The sequence below is a fragment of the Macaca fascicularis genome, chromosome 1 (genome assembly GCF_037993035.2).
Source record: "Macaca fascicularis isolate 582-1 chromosome 1, T2T-MFA8v1.1".
Lineage (NCBI taxonomy): Eukaryota > Metazoa > Chordata > Mammalia > Primates > Cercopithecidae > Macaca > Macaca fascicularis.
The window spans coordinates 118,695,211-118,712,206 of record NC_088375.1 but is presented as its reverse complement, the minus strand read 5'-3'; the positions used below and the strand labels follow the sequence as shown (position 1 = coordinate 118,712,206).

The window sequence follows — 16,996 nt, the reverse complement described above, 5'->3', positions numbered from 1 at the left end:
CCTGTGACACCCAGGGCTGGCATCTCACGGTACCCGCCCCCACCCTGGGCACTTCCTGGGACACCAGGACTTTGCTCTGAGGGGGCTGTCAGGTAGGCTGTGGACTTGGCTCATTTGGAGAGCTGGCCCATTTGGAGAGCATCTGCTGAGGCCCCATGCTGGAAGGCAGTGGGCCAGGAGCCCTGCTGGAGACAGAAGCCACTGCTCGGGACAGTGCATCGCACTCACAGGGTGGAGGGTGAGAGACACAGCCAGGAGGCTTCGACCCAGCCATCCCCTCACCGGCCCCAGCTGAATTAGTGGGATTCCCTTGGCCCCTCTTCACAGCCTCGCTGAACAGAAAACCAAAACTCAGCAACCACAAGACAGTTTTGAGTTGGAGATGGTTCTGAGGAGAACTTCTGATGATTGCCTTTTAATTTTTAAATTTAGATCAAGGTAATACTTTTCTATTGGGAATCCAGGGACCTGGAGATGTTTCTGTATCATTAGAGGAGGGGATGAAGTGGGTTTGAACCCTAGTGGGTGTGTGTGTGTAAACTGAGTCTTACAGCCATGCAGAGGGGCTCCTTGCCTCCCAAAGCCCAGGCACTCTGGAAAAGGCACACACAGGGCTGAGAGCTGAGCTAGGCACACCAGGGAGCGTGTATGTGTGTGTGTCTGTGTGTGTGTGTGTGTCTGTGTGTGTGTGTGTGTCTGTGTGTGTGTGTGTATGTGTGTAGAGAGAGAGAGCAGGGAGAGGGTTGCGATGAATATCTGGATGGGGTAGGAATAAAAAAACACTTGCCTCTCTGGAGAATGCCGTGGACAGGGGGCAAGGACAGGGTTGGAGCCACATTGACTTGGAGATTGCTAGGTGAGACTTTCAGGGCAAGCAGAGTGGACTTCTGCAGGAAGAGCTCTCGTGACACACAAATCTCCACACAAGGCCACCTCCTCAGGAAGGCTGCACCCTGTCCCAGGCAGCCAGAAGCTCTTCTCCGTGGTTACTTAGACCCACGTGTTCCAGCATGAGAGCACACTCACTGTCATGGGGTTCATGCTCCATGTACTGACTAAGGAGGAGCTCCTTCTGTCTATCTTGATATTCCCAGGGCTTAGCAGACACAGGCACTCAAATATGGAATGACGAGTGAGCAACTGAGTTAATTGAATGATCAAAATTTTTGAAATGCAGATTTGCTGTTAGGAGTCTTAGCTTTACTTCCATTATGCAAAGTTGGTCTCACCAGATTTCCCCTGATAGTGTTCCCCAGCCTCACATGACTGTACATTATCTAGGACAACGTTAAGTACCAACTGAATGCAGGCACTGCCGGGGATATAACTCAGAAAGCTTTGCCGTGATTCTGCTCTTAAGCAGGTTAGCTGACTGACTTCCAGATTCAACTCTGTTAAAGTCTTGAAGCAGAGCTCCAAGGGGAGCCAAAGGGGTGGGTCGACAGAATTTCCAGCAGATGGTTTAGGAGCTCCCTTGCCTTGGTGTGAAGTGAAGATCCCTGAGCCACCCTGAGAGTGTTGGAACACAGTGCGGTCATCCAGGAATCAAAGGGAGCCCCGTCCTGGTGCTCCGGCTACTGCAAATAATCCTTGTAAGCCGATCTGCTTAGCAGAGTACTAGAAAGGAAAATCTAAAGGGCAAGATAAAAATATATCTGTGGTATTTAACATGGTGGTGGTTGGAGATGTCAGCACGTACACTGTTACACAGAGGCTGCATGTTACCGGAAAGCCCAACTTGGAGGTTTGTAAATCATATCAGAGTTCCAGGTCTCCTACTTACTGACTGCATGCTGTTGTGCAGGTCATAGATTTTTGAGCCTCAATTTTCTTACCTGGAATGACTGAGGGTGAAATGAGAATCAGATATGTGCAGGCCCTTGCTGTATCATTGCAAGGTGTTCTTCAAAGTGGCAAGTGTCATGCACCGTAGACCAAGAGCATATTCTTTTGCTGTCTAGACTCATTTCCAATTGTAAGTGCCCTCCCACATCCTCTCTCCCACTTGTTGATGGTACCTGTTCTTTGTTCTCCTGCTGCTCTCTGACGACCAAGCAGAGGATAGGTTGGAGACCTAGAATATCAGAACATGGATAGTCACCTTCATACCCCTCTGCCAAAGGCCAGAGATAGCAGTCCAAGGGGCAGGGGGACCCAGAAAGATCAGGTGGTCTCAGTAGAGGCCTTCTTTTTTTTTTTTTTTTTTTTGAGACTGAATTTCATTCTTGTTGTCCAGGCTGGAGTGCAATGACGCAATCTTGGCTCACTGCAACCTCCGCCTCCCAGGTTCAAGTGATTCTCCTGTCTCAGCCTCCTGAGTAGCTGGGATTACAGGCATGTGCTACCATGCCCGGGTAGTTTTTGTATTTTTAATAGAGAGGGGGTTTCATCATATTGGTCAGGCTAGTCTCAAAGTCCTGATCCACCTGCCTCAGCCTCCCGACGTGCTAGGATTACAGACGTGAGCCACCGTGCCCGGCTGAGGCCCTCTTAAGTACACTCTGCCCTGGATGGCTGCAGTTGTTCTGGTCTGTATAAAACTTAAGTTCCAGGATTCCTCATACCCAGGGGCACCGAGGCCTACGGAACAAAACCTTGAATGAGGACCTTAGAAACGTGAATCTATACTTTGTTCTTTCACTTATTAGCCCTGCAACCATTAGTAAGCCTCTTGCCCCTTTGGGGGGTTCCTCAGTTTCTTCTTTTGTAAACCGAGGAAAAATAGAAAAAGTTCTTGGGTGCCTAAAACTAAATGTAAGTTATGAGTTACAACTTCTTCCTCTTTCAACAAAGGGCTAGATGGAATGCGGCTAATCACAGGTCCAGGAGAGGGCACAGAAGCCACTTGGCCATGGGGCTTAGTTTCAGCTTTAAGTTCTCATCCTGGAGACCAGAGGTGTGGTAGAACCCAGTGGACTTCTGTATGAGATTATCTTTGATGTTGTGTTCCTCCAAAAGAGGATTTGTCATTTAGGACCTGCGTATTCAGTGAAAAAGCTTTGCATTAATTTTGTTCTTTTTTTCTCAGTATCCAACGAGCAGCACTGGTGGTCCTAGAAAATTACTACAAAGATTTCACCATCTATAACCCAAACCTCCTAACAGCCTCCAAATTCCGAGCAGCCAAGCACATGGCCGGGCTGAAAGTCTACAATGTAGATGGTATGTGCCTTGAAAGGGTGTCTGCAGTGCTCATAGGGGCACAGTTGGGTGACTATTTAAGCTTCATGGTACGTTTGGTTCTGCTTCCTCTCTGGGCCTACCTTTATGGTACATTCTCGTTTCAGAACAATTTCTGTATTTTATGTAGGCAGACACATTTTTAGAGAAGTGTTGATTTACCATCTACCTATGTGGGAAGCCTGTTCATTTTGGGATTTTATGATTGAAAACAGCAGTGGTGTGTGTTTCCTGCCTTCTGCCAGGCTCACCTTATATTGGAAGCGATTAGGAAAGGGTTGCTTTTCAAAATTTGTGCACATTACCCACAGACTCAGAAAGCTACCTAAATCATTAAGACTAGAAATCTCAGTAGTTCAGGCATCTGGTGAGATACCTACAGGCACTTCTTACTCGTGGCTAGGAGCCGGAGTTGAGTGGGTGGCAGGAGGCTGGAGGCCAGGCTGGGTAAGTCCAAGCTATGTTTCAGGGTATCAGATGGTTAAGTGCAAGAAACAGGATGCGGTGTCATTTCTTACTGGGTACATTGGGTGAGGGCAAGAACTTTACAAACCCTCGGAGAGGATTATATTGTCAACAAGTCAAGTGATTTATATACAGTGTCAATTTTTGGTGGTAATATCCTCCCAGTTATGTAATTGTTTATTTTTTGGCTATATGAGGTGTGAGCTCCCTCACGAAGCCTGAAGGATTGATAAATTTAATCTGTAATCTGAAAACTTAGCAAAGATTCCCACTAGTGAAACCAAGTCATCAGCCAAGTAGATCATCCATAAGAAAGCCGGAAATCTGCCTATGTTTCTGAAAAGTTAAGGTGGTCAATGGTTAGGACAGGACAGGACTTCTGAGTCTGTATTCATTAATGGGTCATTAATATTGGTATTTCCTGTAAAAGTTATAGCTGCCATGACATTCCAGCATAGCTTGCTTTCCATTGTAGACTCAGTGTCTCATGTCCTTTGACTTTCTTTTTTGTCTGTCTGTCCTTGTTCTCCCCATCCCTCTCATTCTGTCTCATTGTCTTGTTGCTGAAATTTGATGTCCCAGCTGCCCTTATGGCCAAACCAAGATGGTAACTTCTTCAGCACACTCTGTGTGTTGTTTTTGGCCAACATTTTAATTGTCAAGCATTCTTCATCCCCTTCTGAGTTCTTTTTCCATTTCCACTGACCAGATTGGGGTTTAGGGAGATTCCTCTGCTCTCTTGCCTTGGACATAGTGAATGCGGATCCGGGGCACAGTTCACCCTCCTGGGAAGTGACCTTTAGGATTTGTGTATGTGTGTTTCATAGGGGGTGGGTAGACAACATTGACAGATTGCAGTACTAGTTTTCTGCTCTGTTTCCCAGCCTCGTGGTATTAACACTATTCTTTCACTGTCCTTTCCCCAAAGGCCCCAGTAACAATGCCACTGGCCAGTCCCGGGCCATGATTGCTGCAGCTGCTCGGCGCAGGGACTCAAGCCACAATGAGTTGTATTATGAAGAGGCCGAACATGAACGGCGAGTAAAGAAGCGGAAAGCAAGGTATACTGCCCTCCTGATGCCAGTACCCTCTTATAGACTTTTAAATTTTTAATTTATTTATGTATTTATTTATTTGGAGACAGAATCTCACTTTGTTGCTCAGGCTAGCGTACAGTGGCAAGATCTTGGCACACTGTCACCTCTGCCTCCCAGGTTCCAGCGATTCTCGTGCCTCAGCCTCTCACGTAGCTGGGATCACAGGCGCCCACCACCACGCGCAGCTAACATTTGGTATTTTTAGTAGAGAAGGGGTTTCGCTATGTTGGCCAGACTGTTCTCAAACTCCTGACCGTAAGTGATCTGCCTGCCTCAGCCTCCCAAAGTACTGTGATTACAGGCGTGGGCCACCATGCCCGGCCTCTTGTAGACTTTTAATCTTTCCTTTTTTACCGCTAGAATGAGGTTTCTGTTTAAAAATATGACCTGTGGGGACACCTTTGGAGTGCACCTTGCTCCAGTGTTTCTTAAACTGAAGCCTGTATGAGCATCACTGGGAGGGCTGTTCAAATATAGGATGCAGGTTCCAGGCTTTGCCTGCACAAGCCCTACTCAGTAGGTGTGGAGTTGGGCCCAAGAAATGGCATTTCTAACAGATTCCTGGGTGGTGCTGGTGCTCCTGGCCCCCTGCCCACACTTGAGTGGGCCTGTTCTGCAGCCCTGGACCCTTGCTGGTGTTCACCATCAGGTCATATTCACTGAAGGGAACAGAGGTGCATTCCATCATGTGTGCTGTGCCTCTTCCTGTTTCCCAGGGGCTGCTAGTGTGGGTGGCTGGACCAGGGAGCACACAGCTCTGCTTCTTTGCAGGGCTGCTTCTGCACCACCAGCCGCCTCTCTCTGTACAGAGCCTTTTATAGCCAGTTGGAGAGGCCTTAGAACTCTTTTCATCTAACCATTGCAGAGATGAAAAAAGGACTTAAGTGCGTTTCCCAAGCTCATTGGTGGCAGAATTGAGAACAGAGTTCATCTCCCAGTCCTAGGGCTCCTTCCCCCCGACGCCTGGGGCCCCTGTTCCACATGTTATTTTTGCTGTTGCTTTTCTTTCTCCCTTCCTCCCTCTCCCCCCTCTGGGGGACAGCTAAGGAAGGATGCAAGCAGCATGATTGGGCCTTGAATATGTTGGCAGGTCAGGCCGCAGCAGGGTGGACAAGTGTCGTTCTATTCACTCACCCTGTGGCAGGCACCATCCTAATTACTTAGTGTTGCATCACCTTCTAGGCTGGTGGTTGCAGTGGAAGAGGCCTTCATCCACATTCAGCGTCTCCAGGTCGAGGAGCAGCAGAAAGCCCCAGGGGAGGTGATGGACCCTAGGGAGGCCGCCCAGGCCATTTTCCCCTCCATGGCCAGGGCTCTCCAGAAGTACCTGCGCACCACCCGGCAGCAGCACTACCACAGCATGGAGAGCATCCTGCAGCACCTGGCCTTCTGCATCACCAACGGCATGACCCCCAAGGTGCGCTGCTCCGGGCGGGCTCTGCCACCGTCATCCTGGCTTGTCACTGAGCTTGGCCAGTTGAATTTTAGCGTGTTACTAGAAGTGATAAAATCGAAAGGCTTCTCTAAAATGTCAAGTAATAAGAATTAGTGATTCTCGCTTACTTTATACTATGTTAGTACAATTGTTTTTTTAAATGTGCCTTTTGAAGGCCTCTGGATTCTAACAGAGGAGAGAATTTCACTTGCAGACAGTACGGAATAGTGATTGGAGACAGTACAGAATAGTGATTAGGGGTGCATTGTGGACTCGGGAGCTGAACTGATTCATTCTAACCTGGGTCCTCCACCAACTAGATGTGTAACCTTGGGCAGATGGCAATAGCTCTGTGCCTCAGTTTCCTAACCTGTTAATTGGTTAGGATAATACTAGTAACTATCTCATTTGTATGTTTTGGGAACTGAAAGAGTTAATTCATGTGAAGTGCTTGAAACGGTACCTGTCATATGATGAGGATGGACTAAATAGTTCTTATTATTATTGGTAAAAAATAGAATGGCATGAACCCAGGAGGCGGAGCTTGCAGTGAGCCAAGATCGCACCACTGCACTTCAGCCTTCAGCCTGAGCGACAGAGTGAGACTCCATCTTAAAAAAAAAAAAAAAAAAAAAAAAAAAATGCCATCAGGCATTTTGGGCATTACAGAATGAGTTTTACTGAGTGGTCTTTTAGATTACGATATTTAGGACACCTTAAGGAGTGTTACAAGAAACAGCCAGGTATCTAATAGAGGGTTGTGGCCAAGGAGGCAAAATAGAGTAAAGATATAACAATTGACTTCTCTACAGAGAGGTGGGTTCAAATCCTAGCTCCCCACTTAATTGGTTTGTGACTGTGCTCAAATTATTCTACCTTCTATTAGATACATGTCTGTTTCTTGTAATATCCCTAAAGTGTGCTAAATACCATAATCTAAAAGACCATTCGGTAAAACTAACTCTGTAACGCCCAAAATGCCTGACAAAGCAATAGCATTATTTTTACCAATAGTAATAATAGCAATTTAGTCTGGCCTCTTCATATGACAGGTAGTGTTTTAAGTATGTCACATGAATTAACTCTTTCAGTTCCTCTACACTTGTTTGCTCTTGTATCAATGAGGATAATAATAATACCTCTCTGACAGGGTTGTTGTGTAAGAATTACATTAAATATAGCAACATGGCATGTAAATTGCATGGTAGAGAGTAGATGAGCTTGGCATGTGGCACGCATGTAACATTTGGTAGCTGTTTTTTATAAGGACCTCTGTTTATACGTTGCACTATATGTGTATCCTGCTGGTTACATTGTCAACCAGTAATTACCCTTAGGAAAGCAATGTAGAAATAGTAAGAAACCAAAAAGTTTTCTGTATTGACTCACTAATCTCTCTCCTAGGAAAGCTATTTAATACAATAATATATACACATGATTATACACAAAGGTGGTGTTTTGCAAAACAATCTGTAATACTTCCACAAGGGAAATAATTTAAAACATAACAGTGGCTTATAAATTATGGTGTATCACCTGTTGAATCGTTAAATAATCTGTTAGAATACTAAGTTACAAGAAATAGAATTCAGAAACATGTGAATACTGTGGTTGCAAATGAGGAAAATATGTCTGCAGGTATAAAATGATGGCTTGTACCATGTAGAACCAAAACAGTTGTTTTTCTTTTTACAAGATTTTAGAAAGTTTCCTGGTTGCTTTTTGTTTCATTTAAAAATTTTATACTTTTCTGAATTAAAAATAATAGCTGTTTTTGGCATAGAAATCCAAACATTAAAGACAAGTATCATATGCGGAAAATGAAATTTTCATCCCCCGCCCCAAAACAGTTTTTACGGATAAGGAGTTGGTATATATTCTTTCAAATATCTGTGGATGTTTTTTATGCTGAATTGGGAAAACAAAACAGAAATAAGGTCATTGCTCTTTCTTTCTCTCTCAATCTCTGTGTGTGTGTGCGTGTGTGTGTGTGTGTGTGTGTAAACCACAGGCACATGCCACCATGCCTGGCAGTTTTCGTATTTTTGTATTTTTTTGGTAGAGACATGGTTTTGCCATGTTAGTCGGGCTGGTCTCGAACTCCTGAGCTCAAGCAATCTACCTACCTCAGCCTCACAAAGTGCTGGTATTACAGGCCACTGCCCCAGCCTATATATATCATTGATTGATTGATTGATAGCCTATATATATCATTCATAGATGGATATTTACATACTACATCTCTCTATATAATGTATATTATCTTTATATATGTAGAGAGATATAGATATATAAAACTTTGCTTTTTTTTTTAAAGCTATCCCTTGGCTGTCTTTCCAAGTCAATACATACAGATCTTACTCATACAGATCTAACTACAGATAAAACTCATTTCTGGTAATAGCTACATCTTATTCTACCAAATACCATGATTTATTCAACTGATTGTCTGTTGATGCACATTTGGATTAAGAGTTTTCATTAGTCAAAGCTAGGGGCTGGTTGTATTTGTTAATCAGATTTTATTGGCACACAGCCATGCCCTGTTATTTATGTATCACCTATGGCTGCTTTCACTCTGCACCAACAGAGTTGAGTAGTTGTGACAGAATATGGCTTGAAATGCTGAAAATATTTACATCTATGGAAAAGTTTGCCAACCCCTGGTTTAAACAACATTGCGGTGAATGCTTTTTTACATATGTGTTTGTACAAGTATTTCTAAAGCCTAGGTTTCAAGTAGAGGAAAAGCCAGGTCAGCGTTGTAGATCCTACCAAATTGCCTTCCTAAGGGGTGTTCCTTTTGCATGCTTTGCCTCTAACATCTGAGATTTTTTATTTCCCACATATTCGGGAACATTGGATGTTATTGTTTTAAATCATTGCCCATCTAAGAGGAGGAAGTTAGTTTTAATTCTTCTAATTTATATTTCTTCTTCTTTTTTTTTTTTTTTTTTTTTTTTTTTTTTTTTGAGATGGAGTCTTGCTCTGTCGCCCAGCCTGGAGTGTAGTGGCGTCATCTCAGCTCACTGCCAGCTCCACCTCCCAGGTTCACACCATTCTCCTGCCTCATCCTCCCAAGTAGCTGGGACTACAGGCGCCTGTCATCACACCCAGCTAATTCTTGTATTTTTAGTAGAGATGGGGTTTCACCATGTTGGCCAGGCTGGTCTTGAACTCCTGACCTTGTGATCTGCCCGCCTCAGCCTCCCACGCCTCAGCCTCCCAAAGTGCTGGGATTACAGGCGTGAGCCACCACGCCCAGCCTATATTTCTTTAGTTAATAATGTTATAGAACAATTTTTTTTTCTTTTTTCTTTTTTTTTTTGAGATGGAGTCTCTGTCGCCCAGGCTGGAGTGCAGTGGCACTATCTCGGCTCACTGCAAGCTCCGCCTCCCAGGTTCACGCCATTCTCCTGCCTCAGCCTCCCAAGTAGCTGGGACTACAGGTGCCCGCCACCACACCCAGCTAATTTTTTTTTTTTTTTTTTTTTTTTTTTGTATTTTTAGTAGAGAGGGGATTTCACTGTGTTAGCCAGGATGGTCTCGATCTCCTGACCTTGTGACCCACCTGCCTCGGCCTCCCAAAGTGCTGGGATTACAGGCGTGAGCCACCGCACCCTTCCAATAGAAAAATTTTTATATGCTAACTTTCCAATAATATTTATTCTTCTATAAAATTATTGTTTCAGTTTCATTTCTCCAATTGTTGAGTTATTTTCTTTTTCTTATGAGTCGTAAGAGCTATATTTATATTGGCAGTGTGAGAGTATGCAAGGCCTTACTTTCTGCCTTACAATAGATGCTCCACATGAAAAATATACCTGGCAGTGGCAGCAGGGTGTGAATAAAAGAGGATACCAGGCCGGGCACAGTGGCTCACACCTGTAATCCCAGCACTTTGGGAGGCTGAGGCGGATCAATCACCTGAGGTCAGGAGTTCGAGACCAGTCTGGCCAACGTGGTGAAACCCCATCTCTACTAAAAATACAAAAAAAATTAACCAGGCATGGTGGTGCATGCCTGTAATCCCAGCTACTCAGGAGGCCGAGGCAGGAGTATCACTTGAAATGGGAGGCAGAGGCTGCAGGGAGCTGAGATCATGCCATTGCACTCCAGCCTGGATAACAAGAGCGAAACTCTGCCTCAAAAATAAAAAGAGGATACTAGTTAAAAACTGTTCTTGGCCGGGCGCAGTGGCTCACGCCTGTAATCCCAACACTTTGGGAGGCCAAGACAGGCAGATCACTAGTGGTCAGGAGTTCAAGACCAGCCTGGCCAACATGGTGAAACCCCATCTCTACTAAAAATACAAAAATTAGCCAGGTGTCGTGACATGTGCCTGTAATCCCAGCTACTTAGGAGGCTGAGGCAAGAGAATCACTTGAACCTGGAGATGGAGTTTGCAGTGAGCTGAGATTCTGCCACCTCTAACCTGCGCAACAGAGTGAGACTGTCTCAACAAAACAAAATCTGTTCTTGACTCTGTCTGGGACCTGATTGATATATTCCAGTATGTTTCTATCTGTATTACTGGCTCATTTCATTCTTCCTTCCCCTCATGGCTAAATCAGTGTATTTATTTGATTTAATTCACATGCTGTTGAACTCCTAGTATGTGCTATGCACATTAGAAATTCAAATTTAAAAAAAAAATAACATACTTCCTGCCCTTCAAGAGAGTGAAGTGTAGTGTGGGGAGCGGACACGCAAGTCAGCGATCACTTTGAAAGTAAAGGGTCACACGAGAGTCAGTGATTACAGGAACCTGGAGGAGCACATGTTAATCTGCCTGAGAGGTTCAAGAGAGGAGGCTTAAGAAGATTTGAAGGGCAGGGAAGAATGAGCTGAATGACAGTGTTTAGCTGGAGGAACAGCACATGTATCAGAACTCTATCGAGCCAGGTGCCACTGGAGCAGAGAACTCAGGAGAGGGAAGGGGGCATCAGGCCTGGACATCTCCTGGACTGGCCATGTGCCCACGTAGCCCAACATGGAATAACCATTGCTTGCTTACCATGCCAGGCATTGCTATGAGTGCTTTTTGAGAGCTAACACTTTCATCCTCATGGCAGCCCTGTGACTCAGGTAGTGTCACTGCATCCACTAATAGAGAGTGTAAATGACTTGTGCAGAATCACTGCCAATAAGTGGTAGATCATGCATTCTTGTTCATGCAAATATATTCAGCTCGTATTTCCTGACTGCTCCTTTGGGCCCGACATGGCCCTGGCCCTGAGAAATGTTTGGTTCAGGAGGAGGAAGACATGGAGAAACACGTCCAGTAGGGCCATACCCTAGGAATGGAGTGATGCAGCCATAACGGCTTCCAGCCAGACACTGACCCCAGCCACCCCATTTTCCCTCCCCTCCGTGGGTACCACTATGCTTGCCCTTGGTGGGTAGGACGTAAAGGGGAGTGAAGAAGTCCAAGAAGTCTTCCCTCCCCAGTAATGACTCAGTTGTGAGGATCTGACGGGAATTCAGTGTGATGAGCTGGGCTCTGGTCTAAGCTGGTTTATTTGGAAAAGGTTCTTTATAGGTGTGAGAGTGGTTAGCCGCCTAGCCAGGACTGCCCTTAAAACGAGCTGTTCTTCCCTAATAGCCTTTCTCCTCTGCTTCCAGGCCTTCCTAGAACGGTACCTCAGTGCGGGCCCCACCCTGCAGTATGACAAGGACCGCTGGCTCTCTACACAGTGGAGGCTTGTCAGTGACGAGGCTGTGACTAATGGATTACGGGATGGAATTGTGTTCGTCCTTAAGTGCTTGGACTTCAGCCTCGTAGTCAATGTGAAGAAAATTCCATTCATCATACTCTCTGAAGAGTTCATAGACCCCAAATCTCACAAATTTGTCCTTCGCTTACAGTCTGAGACATCAGTTTAAAAGTTCTATATTTGTGGCTTTATTAAAAAAAGAAGAAAATATATAGAGAGATATATATCTATGCCAGAGGGGTGTCTTTTTTAAAAAATTCTTCTTCATTGCTGACTGAAACTGGCAGATGATTGACCAGTATCCTTTGACCATCTGCACTTTATTTGGAAGGAAGCAGGGGTTTTCCACCCTGAAAAAAAATGACTGATGACATCTGACTTTTGTCGATGAGACTTCTCAAGAAGCCGTTCCCTGGAGCTTCTGTTACAGCTGTAAACCAAAGTGGAGCTGGTGCTTCTTGGGAGCCTCGCCTTACAACAACTAGTTCCTGCCTTTCGTCCAGTACCACGTCCCCCGTTGCTTCTGGTCAGCCCACTTGTAGACTTCCAGGGGACACATCTTTATTCTGTTTCAGGAAACCAGTCACGACACGTCCACATATGTATTTGTGTATGTTAATGTCCAGTATCACATCACCCACGAAAGTCATAGGCAGTTCAGGAGATACCTGCCTTCGTCTTTGTTCTTTGTTGCCTTAGGTTCTTCAGAGAAAGATCACAACAAAAAATGTGCACTCTCGTTTACAGCTATTAAGTGGTTTGATTTTGTTTTTTTCCCAAAGAGAAAACCTACACGCCCTGTTTCTGATCCCACCCCTCTCCTGGCTTGAAGCAGGTAGCCCTTTCCCAGCCCTGCAGCTGCCCACCTGGCCTCCATGCCGTCCTGCCCCCACCTGGCTGGCAGCCCTGGCTCTCCATGTGTGCCCTCCAGCTCTTTGTGAAGACTCAAGTCGGTCCCAGCATTGTTTCCATATTGAAGTGCGGGGTGCCCAGCAGGGAAAGCACAGGGAGAGCAGGCAGCGGAAATGCCCCCTTTAGGCTGCAGCAGGAGCCCCACACTGCCCAGTTTTCCTCCCCACTGCTCTACACCAACCAGGGGAGACTAACACTGTGACTCTGGGATTGGCAGGTGCAACTTGGAGCCACTTCATTTCCTGGGGAGGTAAGTTCTCCCCAAGATTATAGCAAGCTGCCCTGCCAAGGGAGACCAAACCATGCCAACCATGCTGGCAACTGCTGCTCTCCAGTCCCTGTGTTTTCTGACCACAGTCACTGTGCAACTCATTGCCTCTGCCACTCAGGACCAGGAAGGGGGCTGGTTTTTGCTCCCACTCTTAGTTGCTGATAAAGTGGGGAGAAGGAAAGTGGACGCTCTACAGAGTTTGGGGAAAGGAGAGTAGGGAGCCCATCTTCTTGTCCAGAAAGATTCACCTGTGGTCTGTCTGTTAAACACAGCTGATTTCAGTGGGCTTTCCCCTGGCCCTGGGGGAGCAGACACTGGGTTGTGGGCAGAGGAGCCGTCCTGGCGGAGCCCTGCTGCAGGGGAGCTCCTTCAGGAGCCCCATCCGGACCTCTTGCACTGGGCTGCCTTTGCCTCCATTTGCCTTCCTATATCTGCAACAAACCTTTGAAAGTGTTCACTCTTGTTTTTCCCAGTATTTCAGGTAATCAGCCACCTTGCTGTAGTACAGGATGACTCTTTGTATGTGTGCACCCCCCCCTTACTCCCTTACTGCTTCATGCACTCCACAAGTGGTACAGTATTTTGTGTCATTGTAAAAATCAAAATTGGCTTTGGATCTTTGTAATACACCTGTACCTGAAAAAGTAAACAACATTCTTCAATCACCAGCCTTCAGCTTGAAAAGACATGCTGGAGAAGAAGGAAGGGGGAGCCCATAGGTGTGGCAGGGAGCCAAGATGTACTATTCAACTATGTGGTTCTGTTTATAAAAAACACATACCATGGAACCATGGTGTTTTGTTCTTAGTTTTTGCTGTTAGATCCCTTCAAACTGGAAGTTCCTTATAATGTCTTTCTCAGGAAATATTTTGGGAGATGGGGTAAGGGATGGCAAGTGTGAGACGGGCTGTGTCAGAGGTTGCTACGTCATGGATACAGAGCAGTTCCAAGTGCCATAAGTGTGTGTACATATAGTTAATAATGACACTGTTCACCACCATTCTAAAATACTGTTCTTCCAACCCTATCTTAAATGACCAGTCCAGAAGGGGTTAAGCTGGATTCATTTGCTCTGGCATGTGCATTCCCAGCAGGGTGAAGAAAAGTTTAAATTAAAGAATTTATTTTCCCTCTGCCCCTTCCTCTTTCTCCCAGTCTTTGCATAGGAGAATGTCAGACGTTCAGAAATTACTGTTTCTATTTTAAATTGAGTATTGATTTTTTTACATTGACTTTGTATTGAGTTCTTTTTGAAAGAATAACAAAATAAAATGCAGGATCTTTGTAAAGCCTTTGCACTTTCAACCTCTTTATAGCTTGAGTTACTGTTGCAGTGGGAACAATGTAAATGACATTTGAAAGATTTAAGGTTTCAGAAAGCTGCATCCCACAATTGAACACAATGCGTTTTTATTTCAATTCTTGGAACTGGTAGGCTATTCTTTTTAAAAGGGGGTAAACTTTGCCCTAAGGCTAGTAGAACATACGTTCACATTATAGGAGACAGGATTTCATTTGCCTTAAATGTTTATAGATTTTTTTATAATTTTCAACCTACATTATTAAAATTAGAGCATTGAGTGTTAAAGAACTTAGTGAGGAGTCTATGTCTGAGATTGCTCTCTTCCCTGGTGATGTTTTAACTGGTAGACAATTTGTTTTTAAATGTGTACTTTTGAAGATAGGACAATTTTTATAGTCCATGAACTGAATGTTAAAAAGTTCTGTATGCATTCTCAGAGAGGATTTTAAAGCTGTATAGTTCATCAATCCTTTGCATTATCAAAATGTTAAGTCAAATGCATAATACTTTAGCTAAAATTCATAAAGTAAGCCCTAGAGAAAATACTTGACCACCAATTTTTTGCCCAACCCTCATCACCTCCCTTCCCCGACCCCCGCCTCTGTTCTTCCGTTTTGACATCTGCATAGAAGACAAGTTCTTTATAGCAGATGGTAAGAGGCAGGTGACCTGGTGTGTTTGCTGTGTTGTAGTACATTGCCTGGGGCTTGGGACTCCTTTTTTAATGGAGAGACTGGCTGTGCAGGTGTGTGTTGGATACGGATGAAGTGCTCACCCCTCCCTTCTCTTCAGTAGTTGGTGGTAGATTTCTCTCCCATTTTGCCTCTCATAATCACTTTCGAGGCATGTATTTACCTAAGGGCTGTAGCTCTGTGGGATGCTACCAGCATATTGGACTGACAGAAATTGATTACCTTGCCACTCCAACCCACGTACTGAGTGAATGTTCCAGCCACTCAGTGAAACCAACAAAAGTGAGTCCTTGGTTTACCTTCCAATCTGGGCCCTGCTGTGTAAGTATCCCTAGGTAGGAATGCATATTTGTTTGTGCGTTTTTATTTCCATATACATGAGCATTTCTCTGAGTGTATTACCCCATGGATAGCACATTTACATGTCAGACGTCTTAACATCTGTGTTATCTGTAGCAGATAGGTGCATAGCTCAGCAGGTACGTGTGAATGTGTATATAGCTGAGTGTGTGAGGGTGTCTGTGTTTCTGCAGTCCCCTGTGTTTGAGAGATTACCTAATAACCCTGTGTTTGGGGAGGTCACTCTAAACCAGTGACTTTTCCCTCCCCTGCTTTATTCCTTTCCCTCACTGACACTGGCTTCTCCCCCTAGAGTAAATGGCTTTAGCACAGCACTGTCTTCTGGGGAGCCTGCTGTCCTGCAGGCAAGTCCATAAAACTCTTTCTTGCTTTAGGACTCTGAAAACAGCAAGAAACAAACAAAGAAAGGTCAAGATCTAAGAAAATTACTGCACAAACTTCACTACCCTGGAAGCCTTACTAGATATTTCTTAAGGTAACTTAAAAACTGGGCTTTATTTTTAAAAAGTGATAGGTTAGTTAAAGTAGCACAGAAATGTTAGCGTATTTATTTAAATAGTCCTGCAGCAGAGACCCTGCGATTGTAAAGTGAATTAAGTATTTCTGGGTAGTGTTTGTGATTTATGGATTTGTTACCAAAAAACAACAAAAAAAAATCACTACTGTGAATTTACTACTATGTAAACTTGTGGTCATATATCATTATAAATAAAATAAGAATTGCTCTTCTGCCCACCGTTCTTGATTGGTATTCAGTGCAGTAGTGAAATGAGATAGTTTAGACACTGTTGAAATAGCTGTATTGAGCTTTAACCAAGTGTATGCTCAGAAAATTCGGTTTGGGATCACATTTTGAGAAAACGTGTTTTGGTCAAAGAAAGGAAGGGCTACTAACACATTTATCAGGTATTGTATATTACAGTCCGTGTTCCACACAGCCTTGTTATCCCCACATTCTTTCAAGATAGGAGTTATCTTGAATTTTCAGGTGAAAAAAGGAAGATCAGAGAGGAAGGGGCTTGTCCAAGGTCTCATGGCTGGTTAACAGAATTTCAAACTAGATGTTTGATTCTAAGCCCTCAGTCCACTGTACCTTGAAGTATGGTCTAAATGATTTGGCGCTTCTGGATGTTGAGGAAGGACCTAGAGACACATCCTTGAACTAGAACCTGGCGTGGGAGTTCACTGGGAGGCAGGATCTCTTCTTTCACTTTGGATTTACACCTTGTCCCTTGGAAAGCTTCTCCACTATGCTAGCAAATATCTTAGGATATTTGATGGAAAGAACTTGAGAATCCCCTTTCTTTCTGGAAAACCCAGCCCTGCCAGTGTTGCACCTGCTGCAAGACAGGGATGCTGTTGTTCCGGCAACCCGCCTTTGCTTTTGCCTGGCCCCACCTGCTCCCACTCTGCTGGCTCGGGCAAGATGCGTGCCTTTGGCCTTGGGTGAAGGGAGGTAGGCAGGGTCTTGACCTGGCCTCTCTCTGGTGCCATGGCAACATTATGCCTCAGCCCTCTTCCCTGGTTGAAGTGAGAGGGGCTGTCCACAGCCCCATCCTGGGGG

The 16,996-nt window shown here is 44.9% G+C and overlaps 1 protein-coding gene across 2 annotated transcripts in view; it reads left to right on the top strand.

Annotated features, from left to right (window-relative positions):
- Nucleotides 1-16,161, top strand: part of VANGL1 (VANGL planar cell polarity protein 1) — a 53,876-nt gene extending 37,715 nt beyond the window's left edge. For both annotated transcript variants that reach the window (XM_005542220.5, XM_005542222.5), the window contains exons 5-8: nt 3,029-3,162; nt 4,574-4,706; nt 5,925-6,159; nt 11,803-16,161. In XM_005542220.5, coding sequence (XP_005542277.1) covers nt 3,029-3,162; nt 4,574-4,706; nt 5,925-6,159; nt 11,803-12,063 — 763 coding nt within the window. In that variant the 3' untranslated portion in view covers nt 12,064-16,161. The remainder of the gene's footprint in view (nt 1-3,028; nt 3,163-4,573; nt 4,707-5,924; nt 6,160-11,802) is intronic.
- Nucleotides 16,162-16,996: the final 835 nt, after the last annotated feature.